The 22,361-nt window shown below is 48.9% G+C and overlaps 1 protein-coding gene and 23 non-coding genes across 24 annotated transcripts; 8 read left to right on the forward strand and 16 right to left on the reverse strand.

Annotated features, from left to right (window-relative positions):
• Positions 1 to 647: 647 nt before the first annotated feature.
• On the reverse strand, positions 648 to 719 carry Trnap-cgg (transfer RNA proline (anticodon CGG)). The gene has a single exon. It is a non-coding gene; the product is annotated as a tRNA-Pro (tRNA).
• A 235-nt stretch (positions 720 to 954) lies between these two features.
• On the forward strand, positions 955 to 1,027 carry Trnav-uac (transfer RNA valine (anticodon UAC)). Its single transcript has one exon. It is a non-coding gene; the product is annotated as a tRNA-Val (tRNA).
• Positions 1,028 to 1,631: 604 nt separating this feature from the next.
• Positions 1,632 to 1,703, reverse strand: Trnap-ugg (transfer RNA proline (anticodon UGG)). Its single transcript has one exon. It is a non-coding gene; the product is annotated as a tRNA-Pro (tRNA).
• Positions 1,704 to 3,331: 1,628 nt separating this feature from the next.
• On the reverse strand, positions 3,332 to 3,403 carry Trnap-cgg (transfer RNA proline (anticodon CGG)). The gene has a single exon. It is a non-coding gene; the product is annotated as a tRNA-Pro (tRNA).
• A 235-nt stretch (positions 3,404 to 3,638) lies between these two features.
• Positions 3,639 to 3,711, forward strand: Trnav-uac (transfer RNA valine (anticodon UAC)). The gene has a single exon. It is a non-coding gene; the product is annotated as a tRNA-Val (tRNA).
• Positions 3,712 to 4,403: 692 nt separating this feature from the next.
• LOC126130823 (ribosome biogenesis protein WDR12 homolog) lies at positions 4,404 to 5,911 on the reverse strand. Its single transcript, XM_049915168.1, has one exon. It carries the CDS (start codon positions 5,880 to 5,882, stop codon positions 4,608 to 4,610), a length of 1,275 nt encoding a protein of 424 aa, XP_049771125.1. The 5' UTR covers positions 5,883 to 5,911; the 3' UTR covers positions 4,404 to 4,607.
• A 1,650-nt stretch (positions 5,912 to 7,561) lies between these two features.
• Trnap-cgg (transfer RNA proline (anticodon CGG)) lies at positions 7,562 to 7,633 on the reverse strand. The gene has a single exon. It is a non-coding gene; the product is annotated as a tRNA-Pro (tRNA).
• A 235-nt stretch (positions 7,634 to 7,868) lies between these two features.
• On the forward strand, positions 7,869 to 7,941 carry Trnav-uac (transfer RNA valine (anticodon UAC)). Its single transcript has one exon. It is a non-coding gene; the product is annotated as a tRNA-Val (tRNA).
• A 604-nt stretch (positions 7,942 to 8,545) lies between these two features.
• Trnap-ugg (transfer RNA proline (anticodon UGG)) lies at positions 8,546 to 8,617 on the reverse strand. Its single transcript has one exon. It is a non-coding gene; the product is annotated as a tRNA-Pro (tRNA).
• A 1,628-nt stretch (positions 8,618 to 10,245) lies between these two features.
• Positions 10,246 to 10,317, reverse strand: Trnap-cgg (transfer RNA proline (anticodon CGG)). Its single transcript has one exon. It is a non-coding gene; the product is annotated as a tRNA-Pro (tRNA).
• Positions 10,318 to 10,552: 235 nt separating this feature from the next.
• On the forward strand, positions 10,553 to 10,625 carry Trnav-uac (transfer RNA valine (anticodon UAC)). The gene has a single exon. It is a non-coding gene; the product is annotated as a tRNA-Val (tRNA).
• A 604-nt stretch (positions 10,626 to 11,229) lies between these two features.
• Trnap-ugg (transfer RNA proline (anticodon UGG)) lies at positions 11,230 to 11,301 on the reverse strand. Its single transcript has one exon. It is a non-coding gene; the product is annotated as a tRNA-Pro (tRNA).
• Positions 11,302 to 12,928: 1,627 nt separating this feature from the next.
• Positions 12,929 to 13,000, reverse strand: Trnap-cgg (transfer RNA proline (anticodon CGG)). Its single transcript has one exon. It is a non-coding gene; the product is annotated as a tRNA-Pro (tRNA).
• Positions 13,001 to 13,235: 235 nt separating this feature from the next.
• On the forward strand, positions 13,236 to 13,308 carry Trnav-uac (transfer RNA valine (anticodon UAC)). The gene has a single exon. It is a non-coding gene; the product is annotated as a tRNA-Val (tRNA).
• A 604-nt stretch (positions 13,309 to 13,912) lies between these two features.
• Trnap-ugg (transfer RNA proline (anticodon UGG)) lies at positions 13,913 to 13,984 on the reverse strand. Its single transcript has one exon. It is a non-coding gene; the product is annotated as a tRNA-Pro (tRNA).
• A 1,628-nt stretch (positions 13,985 to 15,612) lies between these two features.
• On the reverse strand, positions 15,613 to 15,684 carry Trnap-cgg (transfer RNA proline (anticodon CGG)). The gene has a single exon. It is a non-coding gene; the product is annotated as a tRNA-Pro (tRNA).
• A 235-nt stretch (positions 15,685 to 15,919) lies between these two features.
• Trnav-uac (transfer RNA valine (anticodon UAC)) lies at positions 15,920 to 15,992 on the forward strand. Its single transcript has one exon. It is a non-coding gene; the product is annotated as a tRNA-Val (tRNA).
• Positions 15,993 to 16,596: 604 nt separating this feature from the next.
• Trnap-ugg (transfer RNA proline (anticodon UGG)) lies at positions 16,597 to 16,668 on the reverse strand. The gene has a single exon. It is a non-coding gene; the product is annotated as a tRNA-Pro (tRNA).
• Positions 16,669 to 18,297: 1,629 nt separating this feature from the next.
• On the reverse strand, positions 18,298 to 18,369 carry Trnap-cgg (transfer RNA proline (anticodon CGG)). The gene has a single exon. It is a non-coding gene; the product is annotated as a tRNA-Pro (tRNA).
• Positions 18,370 to 18,604: 235 nt separating this feature from the next.
• Trnav-uac (transfer RNA valine (anticodon UAC)) lies at positions 18,605 to 18,677 on the forward strand. Its single transcript has one exon. It is a non-coding gene; the product is annotated as a tRNA-Val (tRNA).
• Positions 18,678 to 19,281: 604 nt separating this feature from the next.
• On the reverse strand, positions 19,282 to 19,353 carry Trnap-ugg (transfer RNA proline (anticodon UGG)). The gene has a single exon. It is a non-coding gene; the product is annotated as a tRNA-Pro (tRNA).
• A 1,628-nt stretch (positions 19,354 to 20,981) lies between these two features.
• On the reverse strand, positions 20,982 to 21,053 carry Trnap-cgg (transfer RNA proline (anticodon CGG)). Its single transcript has one exon. It is a non-coding gene; the product is annotated as a tRNA-Pro (tRNA).
• A 235-nt stretch (positions 21,054 to 21,288) lies between these two features.
• Positions 21,289 to 21,361, forward strand: Trnav-uac (transfer RNA valine (anticodon UAC)). The gene has a single exon. It is a non-coding gene; the product is annotated as a tRNA-Val (tRNA).
• Positions 21,362 to 21,965: 604 nt separating this feature from the next.
• Positions 21,966 to 22,037, reverse strand: Trnap-ugg (transfer RNA proline (anticodon UGG)). The gene has a single exon. It is a non-coding gene; the product is annotated as a tRNA-Pro (tRNA).
• Positions 22,038 to 22,361: the final 324 nt, after the last annotated feature.

Raw genomic sequence — 22,361 nt, forward strand, 5'->3', positions numbered from 1 at the left:
CGCTCGACCACACAATAAATTTTTGCTTAATCCAAATTTGCAATACCGGTTCGACACTAGAATACTGCGATAGTAATAAGCACGTCGACTGCAGTGTCATTTAGGGTAGTGAGTCAGACATGGGGAGGATATAAGGCGGGTGGAATATGCAGCGGCAGGGGGCATTGCAGGGCGGGCGCCGACTTCTTGCGCTGCGGCGCGCCGGTGCCGGCGGCGGCCTGGCTGGGCTGCTGGTGCCTCCATGTAGAGCTGCCGCCGAGCCCAGGCACCGTGCCGCTAACGAAGCGATTGCCTTTGGTGACATCTTTTGCAATAACGACTGCGCGAATCGACGGTATCTCGTAAGGAAAGAAAGAGCAGCAGCTGCCGCCGAGCCCAGGCGCCGTGCCTAACACGCAGAAGGTCCCCGGTTCGATTGCGGGCGGAAACCCGTTTTCGTCGCACTCAGCAAGACACTTGCTACGATCTCTGCAGTGACCACTTAAATCAACTTCAAACGTTCCACCAGCAGGGTGCACATGGCTCAAATGAAACATGAAACTGTTTCAGAACTGGTTGTCGGATTTTAGCGCTGACTTGGAGGCCTGGAAATGCGCGAAACAGCCGCCGCCATGCGATTTGTTACCACACCGTTGTACAAAACGCAAGGGCTCGTCCGGGATTTGAACCCGGGACCTCCTGCACCCGAAGCAGGAATCATACCCCTAGACCAACGAGCCTGTCCGTTCCGAAAACGCACTGCATGTGAATGACGCCACCTTTGATGGTCTCACCCTGTAGGGCTGCAGCTCACCCAGCGTTCTCCCTGTCTGTCGCGGTTGGATTGTTTTCATCGACGTCTTTTACTATAGGAACTTCACGAATCGGAGGGAGCTCGTAGCCGATGCCCTTGCTAACACAGAAGAAAAACTGTTGCTATTACGAGTCTCCGGGTGGTACACGAAAAGAACCGTCGTTTCCGTGGTGTAGCGGTTATCACGTCTGCTTTACACGCAGAAGGTCCCCGGTTCGATCCCGGGCGGGAACACAACAATTTTAATCTATATTTCGGATTTCATTTCCGAGATGACCTCACGTCCGCGTATGCAGAGACAAGCAATGTCGTATGCTAGACGGATAGGGCGTCATTTTACTGTCAAATACTGTTGCTCTCTTATTGCACCGGTATTTGGTAACTGGGAACGCCCCTAGCTCCATTATGGCTGGCAAAATTTATAATCCGGTTCTTCAGGGCTACTTCAAGTGCGCTTGCTACTGGCTTTCCTGAGCTCACCCTACTCGCCTTGTCACAGCTCTGTCAAAGTGTGATGCTAACTAATAATGAGAAACTCTTGGCCACTCTCAATCTTACATGCCACCACCCCTTTGTTGTTGCCGTCGTTAGTAAGATGAGGGTAGACTGTCGCACAATTAAGCTTAATCTCCACTCACGGTGCACATATTCCGCAAAGACAACCTTGTTTTCCGTTGCATGCAAAATTACCGTCTGCGTTTCTACCGAATTCCACCTACGTACTTTACTGGTGCCGCATTCTTGTTATATCCACGTGCTATAACAGGCGTCTACTCTTCATTGAGGAGCTGCAACCGGGGCTGAGTTCCACCTACTCTTCAGCACGGTCAAAATGGCAGGGCTCGTCCGGGATTTGAACCCGGGACCTCCTGCACCCAAAGCAGGAATCATACCCCTAGACCAACGAGCCACCTGCCTGGAGCAGTCAAGTTAATCCCAGGTAGTGGACCTCACAGGGAACACAAACTTTTACGTGAATTCGCAAGATAAACGCTTTCTGCAGGCAGCACTCACCACTGATGAGAAGAATATTAAAGGCAACGAATAAAAAGCGAAATAACTTCATCGAACACTGCTTATGAACAGCCGGCAGTGCCTCAGTTTCGGTATGTGGTTTCTCAGGGTTAAGAGAAGGCGAATGCACTAAACAAAAGAACATCGGGAAACCAAGCACCAACTCATAACGAAAAGATTGCACAATATACTGCAAGTAAAATTTACAGAAGACGGATACTGAAGACGCCGCACACAAAAGAATTATTCTATGCAGTAACGATTATCTAGGAAGCGTAAATTGCATGTGCTGCTCCACCACACAACTTCTTTTGATACTGTTTTACTTATTCTAAATTTTCATTGCCTGATCGTCCCTAGAATACTGTGTGGTATCAACTGGTTTCCAACAGCGATAGTAGTAAGTAAATCGACTACAAAGTCTTTCAAAGTAGGTCAGACACCAAAAAAAAAAAAAAAAAAAAAAAAAACGGAGCTGCGCGTAGCTCATGTCATTCTGCTTTCAAAGGTGAATCAGCGGCTGGGAGTAGTGGCGTACTCCTGTAATCCAAGCTACTGGGAGGCTGTTGTGTGGGAGAGATCTGGAAACAACTACAGATTCGGCCGTTCCATGAGCTCAGGAATGGCCGCGATGCCTTCATCGAGCTCTGCAGATCGACATATGACAGCGTGGAAATTTCGCCGAGCGGTGGCTAAGGGTTTAGAGAAGCCAAACGCACTAAACACAAGAAAGTCGGGAAACCGAAGCTCATAACGAAAAGATTGCGGAATGCAGTGCGGAAGCAAAACTTCGAGAAGACCAACTCTGAAGCCATCGGCGCGCTAGGAATTATTCCTCGCAAGAAGCGATCATGTAGGAAGAGCGAGCCGAGGGTGTCGCTCGACCACACAATAAATTTTTGCTTAATCCAAATTTGCAATACCGGTTCGACACTAGAATACTGCGATAGTAATAAGCACGTCGACTGCAGTGTCATTTAGGGTAGTGAGTCAGACATGGGGAGGATATAAGGCGGGTGGAATATGCAGCGACAGGGGGCATTGCAGGGCGGGCGCCGACTTCTTGCGCTGCGGCGCGCCGGTGCCGGCGGCGGCCTGGCTGGGCTGCTGGTGCCTCCATGTAGAGCTGCCGCCGAGCCCAGGCACCGTGCCGCTAACGAAGCGATTGCCTTTGGTGACATCTTTTGCAATAACGACTGCGCGAATCGACGGTATCTCGTAAGGAAAGAAAGAGCAGCAGCTGCCGCCGAGCCCAGGCGCCGTGCCTAACACGCAGAAGGTCCCCGGTTCGATTGCGGGCGGAAACCCGTTTTCGTCGCACTCAGCAAGACACTTGCTACGATCTCTGCAGTGACCACTTAAATCAACTTCAAACGTTCCACCAGCAGGGTGCACATGGCTCAAATGAAACATGAAACTGTTTCAGAACTGGTTGTCGGATTTTAGCGCTGACTTGGAGGCCTGGAAATGCGCGAAACAGCCGCCGCCATGCGATTTGTTACCACACCGTTGTACAAAACGCAAGGGCTCGTCCGGGATTTGAACCCGGGACCTCCTGCACCCGAAGCAGGAATCATACCCCTAGACCAACGAGCCTGTCCGTTCCGAAAACGCACTGCATGTGAATGACGCCACCTTTGATGGTCTCACCCTGTAGGGCTGCAGCTCACCCAGCGTTCTCCCTGTCTGTCGCGGTTGGATTGTTTTCATCGACGTCTTTTACTATAGGAACTTCACGAATCGGAGGGAGCTCGTAGCCGATGCCCTTGCTAACACAGAAGAAAAACTGTTGCTATTACGAGTCTCCGGGTGGTACACGAAAAGAACCGTCGTTTCCGTGGTGTAGCGGTTATCACGTCTGCTTTACACGCAGAAGGTCCCCGGTTCGATCCCGGGCGGGAACACAACAATTTTAATCTATATTTCGGATTTCATTTCCGAGATGACCTCACGTCTGCGTATGCAGAGACAAGCAATGTCGTATGCTAGACGGATAGGGCGTCATTTTACTGTCAAATACTGTTGCTCTCTTATTGCACCGGTATTTGGTAACTGGGAACGCCCCTAGCTCCATTATGGCTGGCAAAATTTATAATCCGGTTCTTCAGGGCTACTTCAAGTGCGCTTGCTACTGGCTTTCCTGAGCTCACCCTACTCGCCTTGTCACAGCTCTGTCAAAGTGTGATGCTAACTAATAATGAGAAACTCTTGGCCACTCTCAATCTTACATGCCACCACCCCTTTGTTGTTGCCGTCGTTAGTAAGATGAGGGTAGACTGTCGCACAATTAAGCTTAATCTCCACTCACGGTGCACATATTCCGCAAAGACAACCTTGTTTTCCGTTGCATGCAAAATTACCGTCTGCGTTTCTACCGAATTCCACCTACGTACTTTACTGGTGCCGCATTCTTGTTATATCCACGTGCTATAACAGGCGTCTACTCTTCATTGAGGAGCTGCAACCGGGGCTGAGTTCCACCTACTCTTCAGCACGGTCAAAATGGCAGGGCTCGTCCGGGATTTGAACCCGGGACCTCCTGCACCCAAAGCAGGAATCATACCCCTTTTTTTTTTTTTTTTTGTTTTTTTTTTTCACAACACAACATTATATTCATGGTTCAATACATGTTTTGAAATTAAATTTACTGTACTTCAACTGAGATGTATGTTGGCCTCATCTTTAACTATATACATTTGTTATTGCATGGTAATGTAATTACCGTAGCTCATCTTGATTATACACCTACTGTGTAGTGTTGTCTTTTGCACATTATTAGCACTTTAAGATCTGTTACTTCTTACATCTCTTCTACCTTGATATGTTTTGTTTTAAAAATACGGACAGTGTTATCTGCACCACCTGACACCACAAGATCAGGTCTTGACCAATCACAGCATAGCACCTTGTCTTCATGTCCACTCATATCATACAAAGGTGCCTTTGGACTTCTTGTGTCCCAAAGCTTCATATCCTGATCATAGCTTCCAGATACAAAAAGGTGTTCATCAGTTTTAGACCAACGTACACTCTGCACCCATTGTGTGTGTGAGGTAAATGTGTTTTTGATTAAGGAACCCTCTTTTGACCTCGGGTCATATAAACGCACATGCCTGGCAGCTGAGGCTGTTACAAGTGTTCTGTTCAACGGGGACCAATCAGCATCAAAAAATGGCTTGTTCCCAACAAGTTCAGTTTTAATGCCACCAAGTTCAGCATCCCATGTTCTTAATGTGTGATCCCAAGAGGAAGTGCATATTTCACTGGAGTCAATCCACAAGGCAGAAGAAATGCACTCTTTATGGCCTTTTAAAGTAAGTACAGGAGTCCTAATTTGTGATTTTCCATGTTCTCCTTTAAACCTCTTAGTGGATGAAATGCCATCTGTATGCGTTTGCTCCTCCAGTGAAGCTGACCAAATCTTCAGCATTGCATCCCAACCTCCAGTTGCTAAAAGAACAGCATTTGGGCTCACTCCAATGCATTCCACAGACCTTTCATGTCCGCGACAAATGTGAATACATTCAACAGAATTGTTTGAGACATTCCATTCCCATATCATAGCAGTCTGATCTTGAGATGCACTGACAAATGATGCTCGATTGTCATCAAGTGAAATCCATGAGAGAGCTTTTACTGGTCCTGTGTGCCCAGGTATTGTTAATTTGTGTTTTCCTTTGCTTGTCCATATGTGCAAAGTGTTGTCATAGCAACCTGAGAGAATCCATTTATTTTTAATTTGTACAGCGGAAACCCAGTCGTCGTGTAGAAGACAGTCCTTCGGTTCTGGCGCTGGGAAGCGTTCCACATACTCTATGTCAACTGTGCCTTCACTAGATATAACTCTTTCTTCAAGATGTTCCAGAAGCGAAACACGAAGGAATTCCCCGGATAGCAAGAAATCGAACTCTACATCATGCCACTCTGACGTCCTGTTTTCTCTTAGTAGCTCGTTGACCAATGCGTTTAGTTCGACGCCTGTTACATTGGAAGCAACAGAGAACGGCGTGTCTGGAACTGCATACTGACTTTGTTTCGTAAACAACCGTACTTGCAGCTCCGCCACAGCCATCATTTAAACCACTAACAAACCAATGCAAAGACTTTCGTGATAGACCAACGAGCCACCTGCCTGGAGCAGTCAAGTTAATCCCAGGTAGTGGACCTCACAGGGAACACAAACTTTTACGTGAATTCGCAAGATAAACGCTTTCTGCAGGCAGCACTCACCACTGATGAGAAGAATATTAAAGGCAACGAATAAAAAGCGAAATAACTTCATCGAACACTGCTTATGAACAGCCGGCAGTGCCTCAGTTTCGGTATGTGGTTTCTCAGGGTTAAGAGAAGGCGAATGCACTAAACAAAAGAACATCGGGAAACCAAGCACCAACTCATAACGAAAAGATTGCACAATATACTGCAAGTAAAATTTACAGAAGACGGATACTGAAGACGCCGCACACAAAAGAATTATTCTATGCAGTAACGATTATCTAGGAAGCGTAAATTGCATGTGCTGCTCCACCACACAACTTCTTTTGATACTGTTTTACTTATTCTAAATTTTCATTGCCTGATCGTCCCTAGAATACTGTGTGGTATCAACTGGTTTCCAACAGCGATAGTAGTAAGTAAATCGACTACAAAGTCTTTCAAAGTAGGTCAGACACCAAAAAAAAAAAAAAAAAAAAAAAAAACGGAGCTGCGCGTAGCTCATGTCATTCTGCTTTCAAAGGTGAATCAGCGGCTGGGAGTAGTGGCGTACTCCTGTAATCCAAGCTACTGGGAGGCTGTTGTGTGGGAGAGATCTGGAAACAACTACAGATTCGGCCGTTCCATGAGCTCAGGAATGGCCGCGATGCCTTCATCGAGCTCTGCAGATCGACATATGACAGCGTGGAAATTTCGCCGAGCGGTGGCTAAGGGTTTAGAGAAGCCAAACGCACTAAACACAAGAAAGTCGGGAAACCGAAGCTCATAACGAAAAGATTGCGGAATGCAGTGCGGAAGCAAAACTTCGAGAAGACCAACTCTGAAGCCATCGGCGCGCTAGGAATTATTCCTCGCAAGAAGCGATCATGTAGGAAGAGCGAGCCGAGGGTGTCGCTCGACCACACAATAAATTTTTGCTTAATCCAAATTTGCAATACCGGTTCGACACTAGAATACTGCGATAGTAATAAGCACGTCGACTGCAGTGTCATTTAGGGTAGTGAGTCAGACATGGGGAGGATATAAGGCGGGTGGAATATGCAGCGGCAGGGGGCATTGCAGGGCGGGCGCCGACTTCTTGCGCTGCGGCGCGCCGGTGCCGGCGGCGGCCTGGCTGGGCTGCTGGTGCCTCCATGTAGAGCTGCCGCCGAGCCCAGGCACCGTGCCGCTAACGAAGCGATTGCCTTTGGTGACATCTTTTGCAATAACGACTGCGCGAATCGACGGTATCTCGTAAGGAAAGAAAGAGCAGCAGCTGCCGCCGAGCCCAGGCGCCGTGCCTAACACGCAGAAGGTCCCCGGTTCGATTGCGGGCGGAAACCCGTTTTCGTCGCACTCAGCAAGACACTTGCTACGATCTCTGCAGTGACCACTTAAATCAACTTCAAACGTTCCACCAGCAGGGTGCACATGGCTCAAATGAAACATGAAACTGTTTCAGAACTGGTTGTCGGATTTTAGCGCTGACTTGGAGGCCTGGAAATGCGCGAAACAGCCGCCGCCATGCGATTTGTTACCACACCGTTGTACAAAACGCAAGGGCTCGTCCGGGATTTGAACCCGGGACCTCCTGCACCCGAAGCAGGAATCATACCCCTAGACCAACGAGCCTGTCCGTTCCGAAAACGCACTGCATGTGAATGACGCCACCTTTGATGGTCTCACCCTGTAGGGCTGCAGCTCACCCAGCGTTCTCCCTGTCTGTCGCGGTTGGATTGTTTTCATCGACGTCTTTTACTATAGGAACTTCACGAATCGGAGGGAGCTCGTAGCCGATGCCCTTGCTAACACAGAAGAAAAACTGTTGCTATTACGAGTCTCCGGGTGGTACACGAAAAGAACCGTCGTTTCCGTGGTGTAGCGGTTATCACGTCTGCTTTACACGCAGAAGGTCCCCGGTTCGATCCCGGGCGGGAACACAACAATTTTAATCTATATTTCGGATTTCATTTCCGAGATGACCTCACGTCCGCGTATGCAGAGACAAGCAATGTCGTATGCTAGACGGATAGGGCGTCATTTTACTGTCAAATACTGTTGCTCTCTTATTGCACCGGTATTTGGTAACTGGGAACGCCCCTAGCTCCATTATGGCTGGCAAAATTTATAATCCGGTTCTTCAGGGCTACTTCAAGTGCGCTTGCTACTGGCTTTCCTGAGCTCACCCTACTCGCCTTGTCACAGCTCTGTCAAAGTGTGATGCTAACTAATAATGAGAAACTCTTGGCCACTCTCAATCTTACATGCCACCACCCCTTTGTTGTTGCCGTCGTTAGTAAGATGAGGGTAGACTGTCGCACAATTAAGCTTAATCTCCACTCACGGTGCACATATTCCGCAAAGACAACCTTGTTTTCCGTTGCATGCAAAATTACCGTCTGCGTTTCTACCGAATTCCACCTACGTACTTTACTGGTGCCGCATTCTTGTTATATCCACGTGCTATAACAGGCGTCTACTCTTCATTGAGGAGCTGCAACCGGGGCTGAGTTCCACCTACTCTTCAGCACGGTCAAAATGGCAGGGCTCGTCCGGGATTTGAACCCGGGACCTCCTGCACCCAAAGCAGGAATCATACCCCTAGACCAACGAGCCACCTGCCTGGAGCAGTCAAGTTAATCCCAGGTAGTGGACCTCACAGGGAACACAAACTTTTACGTGAATTCGCAAGATAAACGCTTTCTGCAGGCAGCACTCACCACTGATGAGAAGAATATTAAAGGCAACGAATAAAAAGCGAAATAACTTCATCGAACACTGCTTATGAACAGCCGGCAGTGCCTCAGTTTCGGTATGTGGTTTCTCAGGGTTAAGAGAAGGCGAATGCACTAAACAAAAGAACATCGGGAAACCAAGCACCAACTCATAACGAAAAGATTGCACAATATACTGCAAGTAAAATTTACAGAAGACGGATACTGAAGACGCCGCACACAAAAGAATTATTCTATGCAGTAACGATTATCTAGGAAGCGTAAATTGCATGTGCTGCTCCACCACACAACTTCTTTTGATACTGTTTTACTTATTCTAAATTTTCATTGCCTGATCGTCCCTAGAATACTGTGTGGTATCAACTGGTTTCCAACAGCGATAGTAGTAAGTAAATCGACTACAAAGTCTTTCAAAGTAGGCCAGACACCAAAAAAAAAAAAAAAAAAAAAAAAAACGGAGCTGCGCGTAGCTCATGTCATTCTGCTTTCAAAGGTGAATCAGCGGCTGGGAGTAGTGGCGTACTCCTGTAATCCAAGCTACTGGGAGGCTGTTGTGTGGGAGAGATCTGGAAACAACTACAGATTCGGCCGTTCCATGAGCTCAGGAATGGCCGCGATGCCTTCATCGAGCTCTGCAGATCGACATATGACAGCGTGGAAATTTCGCCGAGCGGTGGCTAAGGGTTTAGAGAAGCCAAACGCACTAAACACAAGAAAGTCGGGAAACCGAAGCTCATAACGAAAAGATTGCGGAATGCAGTGCGGAAGCAAAACTTCGAGAAGACCAACTCTGAAGCCATCGGCGCGCTAGGAATTATTCCTCGCAAGAAGCGATCATGTAGGAAGAGCGAGCCGAGGGTGTCGCTCGACCACACAATAAATTTTTGCTTAATCCAAATTTGCAATACCGGTTCGACACTAGAATACTGCGATAGTAATAAGCACGTCGACTGCAGTGTCATTTAGGGTAGTGAGTCAGACATGGGGAGGATATAAGGCGGGTGGAATATGCAGCGGCAGGGGGCATTGCAGGGCGGGCGCCGACTTCTTGCGCTGCGGCGCGCCGGTGCCGGCGGCGGCCTGGCTGGGCTGCTGGTGCCTCCATGTAGAGCTGCCGCCGAGCCCAGGCACCGTGCCGCTAACGAAGCGATTGCCTTTGGTGACATCTTTTGCAATAACGACTGCGCGAATCGACGGTATCTCGTAAGGAAAGAAAGAGCAGCAGCTGCCGCCGAGCCCAGGCGCCGTGCCTAACACGCAGAAGGTCCCCGGTTCGATTGCGGGCGGAAACCCGTTTTCGTCGCACTCAGCAAGACACTTGCTACGATCTCTGCAGTGACCACTTAAATCAACTTCAAACGTTCCACCAGCAGGGTGCACATGGCTCAAATGAAACATGAAACTGTTTCAGAACTGGTTGTCGGATTTTAGCGCTGACTTGGAGGCCTGGAAATGCGCGAAACAGCCGCCGCCATGCGATTTGTTACCACACCGTTGTACAAAACGCAAGGGCTCGTCCGGGATTTGAACCCGGGACCTCCTGCACCCGAAGCAGGAATCATACCCCTAGACCAACGAGCCTGTCCGTTCCGAAAACGCACTGCATGTGAATGACGCCACCTTTGATGGTCTCACCCTGTAGGGCTGCAGCTCACCCAGCGTTCTCCCTGTCTGTCGCGGTTGGATTGTTTTCATCGACGTCTTTTACTATAGGAACTTCACGAATCGGAGGGAGCTCGTAGCCGATGCCCTTGCTAACACAGAAGAAAAACTGTTGCTATTACGAGTCTCCGGGTGGTACACGAAAAGAACCGTCGTTTCCGTGGTGTAGCGGTTATCACGTCTGCTTTACACGCAGAAGGTCCCCGGTTCGATCCCGGGCGGGAACACAACAATTTTAATCTATATTTCGGATTTCATTTCCGAGATGACCTCACGTCCGCGTATGCAGAGACAAGCAATGTCGTATGCTAGACGGATAGGGCGTCATTTTACTGTCAAATACTGTTGCTCTCTTATTGCACCGGTATTTGGTAACTGGGAACGCCCCTAGCTCCATTATGGCTGGCAAAATTTATAATCCGGTTCTTCAGGGCTACTTCAAGTGCGCTTGCTACTGGCTTTCCTGAGCTCACCCTACTCGCCTTGTCACAGCTCTGTCAAAGTGTGATGCTAACTAATAATGAGAAACTCTTGGCCACTCTCAATCTTACATGCCACCACCCCTTTGTTGTTGCCGTCGTTAGTAAGATGAGGGTAGACTGTCGCACAATTAAGCTTAATCTCCACTCACGGTGCACATATTCCGCAAAGACAACCTTGTTTTCCGTTGCATGCAAAATTACCGTCTGCGTTTCTACCGAATTCCACCTACGTACTTTACTGGTGCCGCATTCTTGTTATATCCACGTGCTATAACAGGCGTCTACTCTTCATTGAGGAGCTGCAACCGGGGCTGAGTTCCACCTACTCTTCAGCACGGTCAAAATGGCAGGGCTCGTCCGGGATTTGAACCCGGGACCTCCTGCACCCAAAGCAGGAATCATACCCCTAGACCAACGAGCCACCTGCCTGGAGCAGTCAAGTTAATCCCAGGTAGTGGACCTCACAGGGAACACAAACTTTTACGTGAATTCGCAAGATAAACGCTTTCTGCAGGCAGCACTCACCACTGATGAGAAGAATATTAAAGGCAACGAATAAAAAGCGAAATAACTTCATCGAACACTGCTTATGAACAGCCGGCAGTGCCTCAGTTTCGGTATGTGGTTTCTCAGGGTTAAGAGAAGGCGAATGCACTAAACAAAAGAACATCGGGAAACCAAGCACCAACTCATAACGAAAAGATTGCACAATATACTGCAAGTAAAATTTACAGAAGACGGATACTGAAGACGCCGCACACAAAAGAATTATTCTATGCAGTAACGATTATCTAGGAAGCGTAAATTGCATGTGCTGCTCCACCACACAACTTCTTTTGATACTGTTTTACTTATTCTAAATTTTCATTGCCTGATCGTCCCTAGAATACTGTGTGGTATCAACTGGTTTCCAACAGCGATAGTAGTAAGTAAATCGACTACAAAGTCTTTCAAAGTAGGTCAGACACCAAAAAAAAAAAAAAAAAAAAAAAAACGGAGCTGCGCGTAGCTCATGTCATTCTGCTTTCAAAGGTGAATCAGCGGCTGGGAGTAGTGGCGTACTCCTGTAATCCAAGCTACTGGGAGGCTGTTGTGTGGGAGAGATCTGGAAACAACTACAGATTCGGCCGTTCCATGAGCTCAGGAATGGCCGCGATGCCTTCATCGAGCTCTGCAGATCGACATATGACAGCGTGGAAATTTCGCCGAGCGGTGGCTAAGGGTTTAGAGAAGCCAAACGCACTAAACACAAGAAAGTCGGGAAACCGAAGCTCATAACGAAAAGATTGCGGAATGCAGTGCGGAAGCAAAACTTCGAGAAGACCAACTCTGAAGCCATCGGCGCGCTAGGAATTATTCCTCGCAAGAAGCGATCATGTAGGAAGAGCGAGCCGAGGGTGTCGCTCGACCACACAATAAATTTTTGCTTAATCCAAATTTGCAATACCGGTTCGACACTAGAATACTGCGATAGTAATAAGCACGTCGACTGCAGTGTCATTTAGGGTAGTGAGTCAGACATGGGGAGGATATAAGGCGGGTGGAATATGCAGCGGCAGGGGGCATTGCAGGGCGGGCGCCGACTTCTTGCGCTGCGGCGCGCCGGTGCCGGCGGCGGCCTGGCTGGGCTGCTGGTGCCTCCATGTAGAGCTGCCGCCGAGCCCAGGCACCGTGCCGCTAACGAAGCGATTGCCTTTGGTGACATCTTTTGCAATAACGACTGCGCGAATCGACGGTATCTCGTAAGGAAAGAAAGAGCAGCAGCTGCCGCCGAGCCCAGGCGCCGTGCCTAACACGCAGAAGGTCCCCGGTTCGATTGCGGGCGGAAACCCGTTTTCGTCGCACTCAGCAAGACACTTGCTACGATCTCTGCAGTGACCACTTAAATCAACTTCAAACGTTCCACCAGCAGGGTGCACATGGCTCAAATGAAACATGAAACTGTTTCAGAACTGGTTGTCGGATTTTAGCGCTGACTTGGAGGCCTGGAAATGCGCGAAACAGCCGCCGCCATGCGATTTGTTACCACACCGTTGTACAAAACGCAAGGGCTCGTCCGGGATTTGAACCCGGGACCTCCTGCACCCGAAGCAGGAATCATACCCCTAGACCAACGAGCCTGTCCGTTCCGAAAACGCACTGCATGTGAATGACGCCACCTTTGATGGTCTCACCCTGTAGGGCTGCAGCTCACCCAGCGTTCTCCCTGTCTGTCGCGGTTGGATTGTTTTCATCGACGTCTTTTACTATAGGAACTTCACGAATCGGAGGGAGCTCGTAGCCGATGCCCTTGCTAACACAGAAGAAAAACTGTTGCTATTACGAGTCTCCGGGTGGTACACGAAAAGAACCGTCGTTTCCGTGGTGTAGCGGTTATCACGTCTGCTTTACACGCAGAAGGTCCCCGGTTCGATCCCGGGCGGGAACACAACAATTTTAATCTATATTTCGGATTTCATTTCCGAGATGACCTCACGTCCGCGTATGCAGAGACAAGCAATGTCGTATGCTAGACGGATAGGGCGTCATTTTACTGTCAAATACTGTTGCTCTCTTATTGCACCGGTATTTGGTAACTGGGAACGCCCCTAGCTCCATTATGGCTGGCAAAATTTATAATCCGGTTCTTCAGGGCTACTTCAAGTGCGCTTGCTACTGGCTTTCCTGAGCTCACCCTACTCGCCTTGTCACAGCTCTGTCAAAGTGTGATGCTAACTAATAATGAGAAACTCTTGGCCACTCTCAATCTTACATGCCACCACCCCTTTGTTGTTGCCGTCGTTAGTAAGATGAGGGTAGACTGTCGCACAATTAAGCTTAATCTCCACTCACGGTGCACATATTCCGCAAAGACAACCTTGTTTTCCGTTGCATGCAAAATTACCGTCTGCGTTTCTACCGAATTCCACCTACGTACTTTACTGGTGCCGCATTCTTGTTATATCCACGTGCTATAACAGGCGTCTACTCTTCATTGAGGAGCTGCAACCGGGGCTGAGTTCCACCTACTCTTCAGCACGGTCAAAATGGCAGGGCTCGTCCGGGATTTGAACCCGGGACCTCCTGCACCCAAAGCAGGAATCATACCCCTAGACCAACGAGCCACCTGCCTGGAGCAGTCAAGTTAATCCCAGGTAGTGGACCTCACAGGGAACACAAACTTTTACGTGAATTCGCAAGATAAACGCTTTCTGCAGGCAGCACTCACCACTGATGAGAAGAATATTAAAGGCAACGAATAAAAAGCGAAATAACTTCATCGAACACTGCTTATGAACAGCCGGCAGTGCCTCAGTTTCGGTATGTGGTTTCTCAGGGTTAAGAGAAGGCGAATGCACTAAACAAAAGAACATCGGGAAACCAAGCACCAACTCATAACGAAAAGATTGCACAATATACTGCAAGTAAAATTTACAGAAGACGGATACTGAAGACGCCGCACACAAAAGAATTATTCTATGCAGTAACGATTATCTAGGAAGCGTAAATTGCATGTGCTGCTCCACCACACAACTTCTTTTGATACTGTTTTACTTATTCTAAATTTTCATTGCCTGATCGTCCCTAGAATACTGTGTGGTATCAACTGGTTTCCAACAGCGATAGTAGTAAGTAAATCGACTACAAAGTCTTTCAAAGTAGGTCAGACACCAAAAAAAAAAAAAAAAAAAAAAAAAACGGAGCTGCGCGTAGCTCATGTCATTCTGCTTTCAAAGGTGAATCAGCGGCTGGGAGTAGTGGCGTACTCCTGTAATCCAAGCTACTGGGAGGCTGTTGTGTGGGAGAGATCTGGAAACAACTACAGATTCGGCCGTTCCATGAGCTCAGGAATGGCCGCGATGCCTTCATCGAGCTCTGCAGATCGACATATGACAGCGTGGAAATTTCGCCGAGCGGTGGCTAAGGGTTTAGAGAAGCCAAACGCACTAAACACAAGAAAGTCGGGAAACCGAAGCTCATAACGAAAAGATTGCGGAATGCAGTGCGGAAGCAAAACTTCGAGAAGACCAACTCTGAAGCCATCGGCGCGCTAGGAATTATTCCTCGCAAGAAGCGATCATGTAGGAAGAGCGAGCCGAGGGTGTCGCTCGACCACACAATAAATTTTTGCTTAATCCAAATTTGCAATACCGGTTCGACACTAGAATACTGCGATAGTAATAAGCACGTCGACTGCAGTGTCATTTAGGGTAGTGAGTCAGACATGGGGAGGATATAAGGCGGGTGGAATATGCAGCGACAGGGGGCATTGCAGGGCGGGCGCCGACTTCTTGCGCTGCGGCGCGCCGGTGCCGGCGGCGGCCTGGCTGGGCTGCTGGTGCCTCCATGTAGAGCTGCCGCCGAGCCCAGGCACCGTGCCGCTAACGAAGCGATTGCCTTTGGTGACATCTTTTGCAATAACGACTGCGCGAATCGACGGTATCTCGTAAGGAAAGAAAGAGCAGCAGCTGCCGCCGAGCCCAGGCGCCGTGCCTAACACGCAGAAGGTCCCCGGTTCGATTGCGGGCGGAAACCCGTTTTCGTCGCACTCAGCAAGACACTTGCTACGATCTCTGCAGTGACCACTTAAATCAACTTCAAACGTTCCACCAGCAGGGTGCACATGGCTCAAATGAAACATGAAACTGTTTCAGAACTGGTTGTCGGATTTTAGCGCTGACTTGGAGGCCTGGAAATGCGCGAAACAGCCGCCGCCATGCGATTTGTTACCACACCGTTGTACAAAACGCAAGGGCTCGTCCGGGATTTGAACCCGGGACCTCCTGCACCCGAAGCAGGAATCATACCCCTAGACCAACGAGCCTGTCCGTTCCGAAAACGCACTGCATGTGAATGACGCCACCTTTGATGGTCTCACCCTGTAGGGCTGCAGCTCACCCAGCGTTCTCCCTGTCTGTCGCGGTTGGATTGTTTTCATCGACGTCTTTTACTATAGGAACTTCACGAATCGGAGGGAGCTCGTAGCCGATGCCCTTGCTAACACAGAAGAAAAACTGTTGCTATTACGAGTCTCCGGGTGGTACACGAAAAGAACCGTCGTTTCCGTGGTGTAGCGGTTATCACGTCTGCTTTACACGCAGAAGGTCCCCGGTTCGATCCCGGGCGGGAACACAACAATTTTAATCTATATTTCGGATTTCATTTCCGAGATGACCTCACGTCCGCGTATGCAGAGACAAGCAATGTCGTATGCTAGACGGATAGGGCGTCATTTTACTGTCAAATACTGTTGCTCTCTTATTGCACCGGTATTTGGTAACTGGGAACGCCCCTAGCTCCATTATGGCTGGCAAAATTTATAATCCGGTTCTTCAGGGCTACTTCAAGTGCGCTTGCTACTGGCTTTCCTGAGCTCACCCTACTCGCCTTGTCACAGCTCTGTCAAAGTGTGATGCTAACTAATAATGAGAAACTCTTGGCCACTCTCAATCTTACATGCCACCACCCCTTTGTTGTTGCCGTCGTTAGTAAGATGAGGGTAGACTGTCGCACAATTAAGCTTAATCTCCACTCACGGTGCACATATTCCGCAAAGACAACCTTGTTTTCCGTTGCATGCAAAATTACCGTCTGCGTTTCTACCGAATTCCACCTACGTACTTTACTGGTGCCGCATTCTTGTTATATCCACGTGCTATAACAGGCGTCTACTCTTCATTGAGGAGCTGCAACCGGGGCTGAGTTCCACCTACTCTTCAGCACGGTCAAAATGGCAGGGCTCGTCCGGGATTTGAACCCGGGACCTCCTGCACCCAAAGCAGGAATCATACCCCTAGACCAACGAGCCACCTGCCTGGAGCAGTCAAGTTAATCCCAGGTAGTGGACCTCACAGGGAACACAAACTTTTACGTGAATTCGCAAGATAAACGCTTTCTGCAGGCAGCACTCACCACTGATGAGAAGAATATTAAAGGCAACGAATAAAAAGCGAAATAACTTCATCGAACACTGCTTATGAACAGCCGGCAGTGCCTCAGTTTCGGTATGTGGTTTCTCAGGGTTAAGAGAAGGCGAATGCACTAAACAAAAGAACATCGGGAAACCAAGCACCAACTCATAACGAAAAGATTGCACAATATACTGCAAGTAAAATTTACAGAAGACGGATACTGAAGACGCCGCACACAAAAGAATTATTCTATGCAGTAACGATTATCTAGGAAGCGTAAATTGCATGTGCTGCTCCACCACACAACTTCTTTTGATACTGTTTTACTTATTCTAAATTTTCATTGCCTGATCGTCCCTAGAATACTGTGTGGTATCAACTGGTTTCCAACAGCGATAGTAGTAAGTAAATCGACTACAAAGTCTTTCAAAGTAGGTCAGACACCAAAAAAAAAAAAAAAAAAAAAAAAAAACGGAGCTGCGCGTAGCTCATGTCATTCTGCTTTCAAAGGTGAATCAGCGGCTGGGAGTAGTGGCGTACTCCTGTAATCCAAGCTACTGGGAGGCTGTTGTGTGGGAGAGATCTGGAAACAACTACAGATTCGGCCGTTCCATGAGCTCAGGAATGGCCGCGATGCCTTCATCGAGCTCTGCAGATCGACATATGACAGCGTGGAAATTTCGCCGAGCGGTGGCTAAGGGTTTAGAGAAGCCAAACGCACTAAACACAAGAAAGTCGGGAAACCGAAGCTCATAACGAAAAGATTGCGGAATGCAGTGCGGAAGCAAAACTTCGAGAAGACCAACTCTGAAGCCATCGGCGCGCTAGGAATTATTCCTCGCAAGAAGCGATCATGTAGGAAGAGCGAGCCGAGGGTGTCGCTCGACCACACAATAAATTTTTGCTTAATCCAAATTTGCAATACCGGTTCGACACTAGAATACTGCGATAGTAATAAGCACGTCGACTGCAGTGTCATTTAGGGTAGTGAGTCAGACATGGGGAGGATATAAGGCGGGTGGAATATGCAGCGACAGGGGGCATTGCAGGGCGGGCGCCGACTTCTTGCGCTGCGGCGCGCCGGTGCCGGCGGCGGCCTGGCTGGGCTGCTGGTGCCTCCATGTAGAGCTGCCGCCGAGCCCAGGCACCGTGCCGCTAACGAAGCGATTGCCTTTGGTGACATCTTTTGCAATAACGACTGCGCGAATCGACGGTATCTCGTAAGGAAAGAAAGAGCAGCAGCTGCCGCCGAGCCCAGGCGCCGTGCCTAACACGCAGAAGGTCCCCGGTTCGATTGCGGGCGGAAACCCGTTTTCGTCGCACTCAGCAAGACACTTGCTACGATCTCTGCAGTGACCACTTAAATCAACTTCAAACGTTCCACCAGCAGGGTGCACATGGCTCAAATGAAACATGAAACTGTTTCAGAACTGGTTGTCGGATTTTAGCGCTGACTTGGAGGCCTGGAAATGCGCGAAACAGCCGCCGCCATGCGATTTGTTACCACACCGTTGTACAAAACGCAAGGGCTCGTCCGGGATTTGAACCCGGGACCTCCTGCACCCGAAGCAGGAATCATACCCCTAGACCAACGAGCCTGTCCGTTCCGAAAACGCACTGCATGTGAATGACGCCACCTTTGATGGTCTCACCCTGTAGGGCTGCAGCTCACCCAGCGTTCTCCCTGTCTGTCGCGGTTGGATTGTTTTCATCGACGTCTTTTACTATAGGAACTTCACGAATCGGAGGGAGCTCGTAGCCGATGCCCTTGCTAACACAGAAGAAAAACTGTTGCTATTACGAGTCTCCGGGTGGTACACGAAAAGAACCGTCGTTTCCGTGGTGTAGCGGTTATCACGTCTGCTTTACACGCAGAAGGTCCCCGGTTCGATCCCGGGCGGGAACACAACAATTTTAATCTATATTTCGGATTTCATTTCCGAGATGACCTCACGTCCGCGTATGCAGAGACAAGCAATGTCGTATGCTAGACGGATAGGGCGTCATTTTACTGTCAAATACTGTTGCTCTCTTATTGCACCGGTATTTGGTAACTGGGAACGCCCCTAGCTCCATTATGGCTGGCAAAATTTATAATCCGGTTCTTCAGGGCTACTTCAAGTGCGCTTGCTACTGGCTTTCCTGAGCTCACCCTACTCGCCTTGTCACAGCTCTGTCAAAGTGTGATGCTAACTAATAATGAGAAACTCTTGGCCACTCTCAATCTTACATGCCACCACCCCTTTGTTGTTGCCGTCGTTAGTAAGATGAGGGTAGACTGTCGCACAATTAAGCTTAATCTCCACTCACGGTGCACATATTCCGCAAAGACAACCTTGTTTTCCGTTGCATGCAAAATTACCGTCTGCGTTTCTACCGAATTCCACCTACGTACTTTACTGGTGCCGCATTCTTGTTATATCCACGTGCTATAACAGGCGTCTACTCTTCATTGAGGAGCTGCAACCGGGGCTGAGTTCCACCTACTCTTCAGCACGGTCAAAATGGCAGGGCTCGTCCGGGATTTGAACCCGGGACCTCCTGCACCCAAAGCAGGAATCATACCCCTAGACCAACGAGCCACCTGCCTGGAGCAGTCAAGTTAATCCCAGGTAGTGGACCTCACAGGGAACACAAACTTTTACGTGAATTCGCAAGATAAACGCTTTCTGCAGGCAGCACTCACCACTGATGAGAAGAATATTAAAGGCAACGAATAAAAAGCGAAATAACTTCATCGAACACTGCTTATGAACAGCCGGCAGTGCCTCAGTTTCGGTATGTGGTTTCTCAGGGTTAAGAGAAGGCGAATGCACTAAACAAAAGAACATCGGGAAACCAAGCACCAACTCATAACGAAAAGATTGCACAATATACTGCAAGTAAAATTTACAGAAGACGGATACTGAAGACGCCGCACACAAAAGAATTATTCTATGCAGTAACGATTATCTAGGAAGCGTAAATTGCATGTGCTGCTCCACCACACAACTTCTTTTGATACTGTTTTACTTATTCTAAATTTTCATTGCCTGATCGTCCCTAGAATACTGTGTGGTATCAACTGGTTTCCAACAGCGATAGTAGTAAGTAAATCGACTACAAAGTCTTTCAAAGTAGGTCAGACACCAAAAAAAAAAAAAAAAAAAAAAAAAACGGAGCTGCGCGTAGCTCATGTCATTCTGCTTTCAAAGGTGAATCAGCGGCTGGGAGTAGTGGCGTACTCCTGTAATCCAAGCTACTGGGAGGCTGTTGTGTGGGAGAGATCTGGAAACAACTACAGATTCGGCCGTTCCATGAGCTCAGGAATGGCCGCGATGCCTTCATCGAGCTCTGCAGATCGACATATGACAGCGTGGAAATTTCGCCGAGCGGTGGCTAAGGGTTTAGAGAAGCCAAACGCACTAAACACAAGAAAGTCGGGAAACCGAAGCTCATAACGAAAAGATTGCGGAATGCAGTGCGGAAGCAAAACTTCGAGAAGACCAACTCTGAAGCCATCGGCGCGCTAGGAATTATTCCTCGCAAGAAGCGATCATGTAGGAAGAGCGAGCCGAGGGTGTCGCTCGACCACACAATAAATTTTTGCTTAATCCAAATTTGCAATACCGGTTCGACACTAGAATACTGCGATAGTAATAAGCACGTCGACTGCAGTGTCATTTAGGGTAGTGAGTCAGACATGGGGAGGATATAAGGCGGGTGGAATATGCAGCGACAGGGGGCATTGCAGGGCGGGCGCCGACTTCTTGCGCTGCGGCGCGCCGGTGCCGGCGGCGGCCTGGCTGGGCTGCTGGTGCCTCCATGTAGAGCTGCCGCCGAGCCCAGGCACCGTGCCGCTAACGAAGCGATTGCCTTTGGTGACATCTTTTGCAATAACGACTGCGCGAATCGACGGTATCTCGTAAGGAAAGAAAGAGCAGCAGCTGCCGCCGAGCCCAGGCGCCGTGCCTAACACGCAGAAGGTCCCCGGTTCGATTGCGGGCGGAAACCCGTTTTCGTCGCACTCAGCAAGACACTTGCTACGATCTCTGCAGTGACCACTTAAATCAACTTCAAACGTTCCACCAGCAGGGTGCACATGGCTCAAATGAAACATGAAACTGTTTCAGAACTGGTTGTCGGATTTTAGCGCTGACTTGGAGGCCTGGAAATGCGCGAAACAGCCGCCGCCATGCGATTTGTTACCACACCGTTGTACAAAACGCAAGGGCTCGTCCGGGATTTGAACCCGGGACCTCCTGCACCCGAAGCAGGAATCATACCCCTAGACCAACGAGCCTGTCCGTTCCGAAAACGCACTGCATGTGAATGACGCCACCTTTGATGGTCTCACCCTGTAGGGCTGCAGCTCACCCAGCGTTCTCCCTGTCTGTCGCGGTTGGATTGTTTTCATCGACGTCTTTTACTATAGGAACTTCACGAATCGGAGGGAGCTCGTAGCCGATGCCCTTGCTAACACAGAAGAAAAACTGTTGCTATTACGAGTCTCCGGGTGGTACACGAAAAGAACCGTCGTTTCCGTGGTGTAGCGGTTATCACGTCTGCTTTACACGCAGAAGGTCCCCGGTTCGATCCCGGGCGGGAACACAACAATTTTAATCTATATTTCGGATTTCATTTCCGAGATGACCTCACGTCCGCGTATGCAGAGACAAGCAATGTCGTATGCTAGACGGATAGGGCGTCATTTTACTGTCAAATACTGTTGCTCTCTTATTGCACCGGTATTTGGTAACTGGGAACGCCCCTAGCTCCATTATGGCTGGCAAAATTTATAATCCGGTTCTTCAGGGCTACTTCAAGTGCGCTTGCTACTGGCTTTCCTGAGCTCACCCTACTCGCCTTGTCACAGCTCTGTCAAAGTGTGATGCTAACTAATAATGAGAAACTCTTGGCCACTCTCAATCTTACATGCCACCACCCCTTTGTTGTTGCCGTCGTTAGTAAGATGAGGGTAGACTGTCGCACAATTAAGCTTAATCTCCACTCACGGTGCACATATTCCGCAAAGACAACCTTGTTTTCCGTTGCATGCAAAATTACCGTCTGCGTTTCTACCGAATTCCACCTACGTACTTTACTGGTGCCGCATTCTTGTTATATCCACGTGCTATAACAGGCGTCTACTCTTCATTGAGGAGCTGCAACCGGGGCTGAGTTCCACCTACTCTTCAGCACGGTCAAAATGGCAGGGCTCGTCCGGGATTTGAACCCGGGACCTCCTGCACCCAAAGCAGGAATCATACCCCTAGACCAACGAGCCACCTGCCTGGAGCAGTCAAGTTAATCCCAGGTAGTGGACCTCACAGGGAACACAAACTTTTACGTGAATTCGCAAGATAAACGCTTTCTGCAGGCAGCACTCACCACTGATGAGAAGAATATTAAAGGCAACGAATAAAAAGCGAAATAACTTCATCGAACACTGCTTATGAACAGCCGGCAGTGCCTCAGTTTCGGTATGTGGTTTCTCAGGGTTAAGAGAAGGCGAATGCACTAAACAAAAGAACATCGGGAAACCAAGCACCAACTCATAACGAAAAGATTGCACAATATACTGCAAGTAAAATTTACAGAAGACGGATAC

This window comes from Schistocerca cancellata, unplaced genomic scaffold, assembly GCF_023864275.1.
Source record: "Schistocerca cancellata isolate TAMUIC-IGC-003103 unplaced genomic scaffold, iqSchCanc2.1 HiC_scaffold_562, whole genome shotgun sequence".
Lineage (NCBI taxonomy): Eukaryota > Metazoa > Arthropoda > Insecta > Orthoptera > Acrididae > Schistocerca > Schistocerca cancellata.